Consider the following 7,834-nt stretch of genomic DNA (forward strand, 5'->3'; position numbering starts at 1 on the left):
TTGGGCCCCCTGGAATTTGGACCCCTTCTGTCAAGAAGGCTGTGGGAAGTGGAGGAGCGAGGCGGGAATCGTCAGCTCTCAGCTGTGGGGAATTGGGCACCACCCTCAGGTCATTGCACGTCAGTGCATGGACCCGGTTGTAGTTGGGGAAGAGTGGAAGTCTTAAGAGGCAGCGATTACACATCTAAGCTGCTTAGGTAGTGGATCACAACATCTCGACTAGAAACTGTTTGATGCCTCAGTTTCCCCGCCTGTACAAAGAGGGCGCTGTCCTGATGGACCAAGACCACGCGCATCTGGAGGATTGGGGGAACTGGAAAACAAGGAAGGTGTTTCCAAGCAGCTCTAGACACAAGGCAAGGAGAAGCCGAACCTAGGGAGGCTCGGAGCAGATACCTAGTGAGGTGCGGGCTCCAGGCCTTGTGGCAGAGAAGTTCCGGAGTCCATTGCTTGGAGTGGATAAAACTCTTTATTGGACTCCAGTAACCGGAGCCAGGGGCAGACCCGGCGGCGGGACTGGGAGGGGCGAGTCTGGGTGCCGCGCCCGCGGTGCTCTCCGCTGCAACTCAGGGCGCTGGGGGCGGGAAGAGGTGGAGCCAGGTGGGGAGGAGCAAAACCCGGAGGCCTCGGGCACCGCGGGCAATGCCAGAGCCGCTGGAACACAAACCCCGGCACCCTGCCTCGAGAGAGCCCGCGGTCCAAGCCAGCCCAAAGTAGCCGCTGCTGCCGGAGCCGCCGCCTGAGTTCAGTACACAGTCGGGGAGAAAGGCTAGTGAGGCCGGAGAGCGGGTCGCGGATTCTTCTTCTGTTCGGGAGCTGCCAGGTTGCCCGCGCTGGCCCTGCCGCCCCAGTAGCACACAGCCGGATCTGTCCCTCGCCTCCCAGTTGCGCCATGGATCTTTCCGAGAAGAAGATATCGGTGTGGATCTGCCAGGAGGAGAAGCTCGTGTCCGGCCTCTCCCGCCGCACCACCTGCTCGGACGTGGTGCGAGTGCTTTTGGAGGACGGCTGCCGGCGGCGCCGCAGGCAGCGGCGGGGCCAGCGACGGGGGATCGCGGAGGACCCCTCCGGCCAGTTGGAGTTGCCAGAGCCCCCGGATGAAAACGACGAGGACGACGACGACACGATGCCCCAGGGCATGCTATGTGGGCCCCCGCACTGCTATTGCATCGTGGAGAAGTGGCGCGGCTTTGAGCGCATCCTGCCCAACAAGACGCGAATCTTGCGCCTCTGGACTGCCTGGGGCGAAGAGCAGGAGAATGTGCGCTTCGTGCTAGTACGCAGCGAGGCGTCGCTGCCCAACGCCGGGCCGCGCAGCGCGGAGGCGCGGGTAGTGCTCAGCCGTGAGCGCCCCTGCCCGGCCCGGGGAGCCCCGGCGCGGCCCAGCCTGGCCTTGACCCAGGAGAAGCAGCGGCGGGTGGTACGCAAGGCCTTCCGCAAGCTGGCCAAGCTCAACCGGAGGCGCCAGCAGCAGCCACCATCGCCTTGTTCGTCCACGTCGTCGTCCACTACCTCCTCCTGCTCGTCGCCTCCTCGGGCCCACGAGAGCGCGTCGGTGGAGCGCATGGAGACGCTGGTGCATCTGGTGCTGTCTCAGGACCACACTATCCGCCAACAGGTGCAGCGGCTCCGGGAACTGGACCGCGAGATAGATCGCTACGAGGCCAAGGTGCACCTAGACCGCATGCGGAGACACGGAGTCAACTACGTGCAGGATACGTATCTGGTGGGGGCCGGCATCGACTTCGACGGGCCAGCTCCTGAAGAGGAGCCCGAGGATGCGACGCTGGCGGAGAAGGGGACGGAGGCGACGACACCTTTGGACGGCGAGGTGCAGGCGGCCGCGCTAGAGGAGCTAGCCCGGCGCTGCGACGACTTGGTGAGGCTGCAGGAGGAGCGCTCCCAGCAGGAGGAGTTGCTGGAGCGCCTGTCCGCCGAGATCCAGGAGGAACTGAACCAGCGGTGGATGCAGCGGCGCAATGAAGAACTGGCGGCAAGAGAGGAGCCCCCGGAGCCCGACGGCGGTCCAGATGGCGAGCTGCTGTTGGAGCAGGAGCGGGTCAGGACGCAGCTCAGCACCAGCCTTTACATCGGGCTGAGGCTCAGCACAGACCTGGAGGCCGTCAAGGCGGACTTGGATTACAGCCAGCAGCAGAGGGACATTAAGGAGCGCGAGCTGCAGGGCCTTCTGCAGACTTTGCGCACGTTTGAGCAGACAGTGGTGCATGATGGGGCTCTGGGTTCCGGTGGGCCCCCTCGGGAACCTCAGCCCCAGACCTGTGCAGAAATGTGGGTAGACCAGGCCCGGGGACTAGCTAAGAGCTGCCCCGGCAACGACGAGGACTCAGATACCGGGCTGAGCTCCATGCATAGCCAAGACTCGGACTCGGTACCTCCCGTGGGCGAATCCCTCGTGTAGAAAAGTGGTAGGGAGTGAGCCTAGACAGTTACAGCATGCACTGGCCCAGCCTGCTCAGGGACACGAATTGAGGCCGTGGGGGTGAGCTGTGAGCTCAGAGTTCCCACAGACGGGTCTGGAGTATGGAGGGGACGCCTGCTAGGCAGTGTGCTCCTCTGATTCAGAGTGAGTGTAGGGGAGGGTCGTGGACAAGGAAGCCCTAAACTTCCTATGCTTTAGAGGGAAAAGGAGTCAGGAGGTGAGAAACCCACCCCCCACCCCCCTATTTTTAAAAACACATTAGGTAAATCGACGAGGTCCAAGCCCATTTTCAAAACTAGGAGAGGGAGCGGAAAGGAAAAAGATTATGGACATTTTTACCACTCCTCTGTATGGGAAGGACTGATGACAGCTAAAACTATGGTCTGTGGCATAAAGTGCTGTTAAAAGAAAACACTTGGATGAAAAGGAAATTCTTTGAATGTTAATTGTGACTGGAAACGTGTTAAAACTAGCCAAAGAGGACGCACTAGTGTTGGTCCCTGCCTTGCTTAACATCTTTGATAAAAAAAAAAAAACCCATAGGCATAAAATCCTGGCTGTTTACATTGCTTCAGGTTTGCGAATTACCCGTCTGCTAAATCGTTTGCCTTTTATTTCTGCCAAAAGCCAAACTGCATTGAAACGTAAGGCTAAGCGTCTCTCTACTACCTACAATGTGTTAAAAGCTGCAACCCCCCCCCCCCCCCCAACGTAGCACTTGGAATGATAAAATCCTGGCACACACAATCTAGGATATAAATGTAATCTGGCTCGTTGGGGTGTTTCTGCAGAGGCAGGAGGGCTGTCTGCTTAGTTCATGATGCCTGTTCATTGACTCAATTACAAGTTAAGAAAAAAGAAAAAGGGGGGGGGGGTAGCTGCAGAATGAAGCACAGCCCGCTTTGCCGTTCTAAAGAACATCTCGTGTCAACTACATCTTGAAAGCAAAGATCTCTGCATAGTGTTTAGCTGTTAAATCCAGCCCTGTGAGCAAAACCAGCCATGACTTTCATGCCTGTTAGCCAGACCCAAGTGCAGCTTCAGTTTCTTTGGCTGGAGAGAGGGGTTCTGGTTCAAGTAAACTGCAAGTGCCAATTAACTTCAAGTGCAAACGTCAGGGGTTACTAGCTAGGGCCTCCCTCCCCCTCCCCCAAAGAGCCAGGGCGGGGAGCAATCCCATAGGCCACTGTGGGTAAACAAATAGATTAACCATAGTAAGGAGCCATGGTAAAAGCACTTGAAAGTGAGTTAAGAACTTGAGTTGCTCCCGCCCCCTGGCTGGGGGGTGAGGGGAGGGCTTTGCGAGTGGCAGGGGAGATATAAGAGTGGCATTGTCTCCTGGAGCTGGTGATAGTGCTGGGGGGCGTTCAATGTAATTGTTCCCGGTATTTCAATTAAAACTTATCAGTTGTCGTTAGCTGTTGGGCCAGTGGAAGGGGGCCGCTGGTCCATTTCCCTGTGGAGCTCAGTATTTTCTGAGGAGTGTGGATCTAATCTGTGCGAAGGAGGCATTAACAATGGGGTGTGTGTGCTGCCAGTGAGGTACAGAAGGCTGCTATCAACTGAGCTAGCAAGGGGCTGGCCTCCAGTTCCCACAGCAGAGGCCTTGGGGTTCATAGCTGTTTCTTTCCTTGCGAGATCAGCTGTCTGAGTGTCCCCCAGCAAGAGCATGTCCTCCTGAGCCCCTGAATCACCCACTGCTGGAGGGTCTCCTTCCCGGACTGTCCCAACCCTGCTGCTGCTGTGGAATTAGAACACATGCGACCGGTCTCAGGTTTTCAAGTAAAGTCAAAGTGAAAAGTTGATATTCTTAATTAATACTTTTTGAAAGACCTTATTTGGTGCAGTTTTGTTGTTGTTGTTGTTGTTGTTGCTTAGTTTCATCTGATGCAGAAAACATTCACACACGTGGCCCCATGGCATCACTTAAATGAGGTAGGGACCAAAAGAAACTCCCTGTCCTCAGATAGTCATGTGATTCGGTAAACACAAAGCTTAACGACAGCCTTCCTTTTGAGGCAGAGGTAAAGTCCTCATTAGACTGTGACAAATGCCACCTGTCTGAATGGTTTGTGCTGGCAATGGGCTGACCTGGTGGTTTTTTAAATTATTGTGCTTCCCCCCCCCCCCTTTCCCCTTAGGGTTGTAGGGGAGGTGGTTCTTGGATGTTTATTAGCTCAGAAAGAACATAGAAGTTGGCAGAGCGTGGCTGCCTGGCAGAAAGGAGCTGTTTTCCTTTTCACTATTATTATTTTAAACTTTGATGGGTAGCTGACGTCAGCAAATATGCCTGAAACCTGCAAAGCAAACATGCCACATCACAGGAGGAGGGGCCTGCAGGGCTTTGAGAACATCCCTCGTCCCTAGCACCTGAAAGTGTTTCCCTACTTAAAACTCTTCTGGCAACCGGCAACTGGCGGCTTTGCTTATAACAAAGGACAGTCCAGTCTGTTGCTTTTTTCTTTCATTCCAACCAGTTCTATTCCTAAAAGGCTCTCTCTGTGAGAGCAGGAGAAAAGAGGATTGGGAGCAGGAGGAGGCGCGATAGTTGATTTTGTGAAAAGTTCTTGTCACAAGCGTGGACGTGGGCTCGGATGCTGAGTGCAGCCCATTTTTCTGCATGTGGACAGTTCTCATGACATTAGGGGTGAGACAACATTGGCGTCCCTGGCCTTGGGACAGGGGATCTGGTTCTCTGTTTGTTTCCAGGCCCCATGGAGGTCCAGCGAGTGTATGGAGACAATGTCATTAGGCTGCTACCCAGCCTGCCCCATCTTTCTTCTGGAGTTAGGATGATGCTCTGAGCAATTGTCCCCACGCATCCCATTTGCTGTGCTTGTCCATGCCCATGACCCACGCGCCCTCACCATGCTTTCTTCCTTCTGTAAAGTGCGGCTCTTAGGCCCATGAGGTGGTGGCTTCACCGGTAAAAGCCGCTTGCCACCAAGCCTGACAGCCTGAGTTTGATCCCCAGGGCTCACGTGGTGGAACGTGAGAACTGAGTCCTGAAGTTGTCCTCTGATCTCCACAGGGATGCCTTGTCATGCACCCGTGAACGCGCACACACACACATAATAAATGTTTTTTTTTTTTTAAAGCTGGTTATTATCGTCATTACTTTTTTCTTTCTTAGAAAAGCTACATAGCATAATTTGTTGTTGTTGTTGTTGTTGTTGTTGTTTTCAAGACAAGGTCTCTCTCTGTGTAGCCTTGGCTGTCCTGGACTCACTCTGTAGACCAGGCTGGCCTTGAACTCACAGTGATCCGCCTGCCTCTGCCTCCCGAGTGCTGGGATTAAAGGCGTGCGCCACCACTGCCCAGCTGCAAAGCACAATCTTGATGAAAAACCTGAACACGACATGAATTTGGGAAAGAAAGAAAAGGCACACCCAGTCTCTTATCACAAAAAGCCTGTCACTGCCAAAATTTGCCGAAGTTCCCTTCAGGGCTTTGTGTGCATTTTGAAGCTTTCCCATTTTGCTCTGTTGTTGCACATAATTTTGATAAGGTTGTGTGCCTGCTTCGGCCCCTATACCACAGCCAACACTCAGGAGAAGATCCATCCACCTGGTAAGAGCTTCAGTGTTTCTTGACACCTCACGTTATTAACCTCCACTCTAACTGTTGTAACGTAACTCGATGCATCTGCGGTGGAGACTCCCTTCCTGCTCACCCCAAAAGATTCTCAGGAAGAGAATCCTCGCATTAAAGAGCAGTCACGTTCATAAGCTTATGCTCATTGCCCCGCTCCTTTCAAACTATTTATCCTAATTAAACATGCACAAGAGTACCTGTTTTATTGTATACGTCATTAGATATTGCTTTGTTTTTTTGTTGTTAAAAATAGTTTCATTAAAATTTATTAATTCATGTGGTCTCAAAATCAGGGCCTCATGAACATCACTGTCCTAACCGGTGGAGGTGTTTATGGGGCTGGGGTGCATCTTGGTGGTAGAGTTCTTGTGTAAATGTTCAAGTCCCTGGCTTTGCTCCAGAGCCACAACAACAAGGAAAAAAGCCTTTGCTTAGAGGAGTTTGCATGACAGGAAAGGGATGGGGTGTAGCTCTCCTGGAAGAGTTGCCTGCCTGAGTTTGATCTTCAGGGTTATGTAAAAAAAAAAGCATAGTGGTTCAGAACCATAATCCCAACATTCGACAGGTGGTGGAGGAGGGTCAAAGGTTCAAAGTCATACAATGAGTCTGAGGCCAGCCTGGGCTACATGAGACCCTGTATTAAAACAAAACAAAACAAAACAAAAAAAAAAAAAAAAAAAAAAGAGGAGGAGGAGGAGTGGGGAGGGAAGAGGAAGAAGAAGGCGAAGTGTTCTTTTCATTTTTTTTTTCCCCTTCCTTCTCTGGGCAGATTTACCTGTTAGCAATCTTGTCTCCCAACAGAACTGGCCAATGATGTGAAAGTAGGAGGGGCCAACACTCCCTAGGAGCAGGACAACGAAGATAACAGAAGAACTAGAGCTATAAAAACAAACAATTATCTTTTTCATCTGAGTCTAGTGGAACAGTGATTCTTAGAAGGTGATGTCATGAAAACATTTATGTTTCTCTTTACACACCTATACCAAAAATTAAACCTAAACACAATAAACATACGGGCCAAGTTGCTAATTAACAGCTGCTACCAGTTTAGGTTTGTCTGAGCTTTTCTTTCTAGCTAGGACACTGCACCTGGCCTCATTCTTAAATTCTTTTTACTTTTGGTTTTCAGTTTCCACTCATTGTTCAGTTCTTAGACTAGTTTACCCCTCCCCCACCCCCTTTTTTAAAAATATTTTTTCAAGATTTATTTATTTATTATGTATACAGTGCTTGCCTGCATGACAGAAGAGGGCATTAGATCACATTACAGATGGTTGTGAGCCACCATGTGGTTGCTGGGAATTGAACTCAGGACCTCTGGATGAGCAGTCAGTGCTCTTAACCGCTGAGCCATCTCTCCAGCCACCCCCCCTTTTTAACAAACATGTATTGATTGTTTACTTGAGGAGGGGCGCATGCCACAGTAAGAGTATGGAAATCAGAGGACAATTTGTAGGAGTCATTTCTCTTGAGCTATGTGGGTTCTGGTGGAAGTCAGGGTGCTGGGTTTGGCAGCAAGCATCTCTCCCCACCATCTTGTCAGCCCATTCTTAAATTCTTGAAAAGGGAAGTGAAGTCTCCAGTGTGGAAATGTTTGCCTAATGTATGTTCCTGCAGGATGAGTGGGGAAGCCACTGTTGCCTGGACTCCTCCAAGAGGTTACATTGTAGGAGGATGTGTATTTCCCTGCATTCCTCTTGTGAGGTGGGCCTTCTAAATCTCCACCTTTTACACAGAAACCAAGTTTGTCTTTCTGATCATTAGCTGGCAGGAGTGCTGGGCGTGGGGGCACACACCTTT

At 52.0% G+C, this 7,834-nt stretch overlaps 1 protein-coding gene across 1 annotated transcript; it reads left to right on the forward strand.

The window, feature by feature from the left end:
- Positions 1 to 450: 450 nt before the first annotated feature.
- RASSF10 (Ras association domain family member 10) lies at positions 451 to 5,530 on the forward strand. Its single transcript, XM_084772970.1, has one exon. The coding sequence runs from the start codon at positions 893 to 895 to the stop codon at positions 2,417 to 2,419; it is 1,527 nt and encodes a 508-aa protein (XP_084629096.1). The 5' UTR covers positions 451 to 892; the 3' UTR covers positions 2,420 to 5,530.
- The last annotated feature ends 2,304 nt before the right edge of the window (positions 5,531 to 7,834 follow it).

This window comes from Acomys minous (genome assembly GCF_964271855.1).
Source record: "Acomys minous genome assembly, chromosome: 2".
Classification (NCBI taxonomy): Eukaryota; Metazoa; Chordata; class Mammalia; order Rodentia; family Muridae; genus Acomys; species Acomys minous.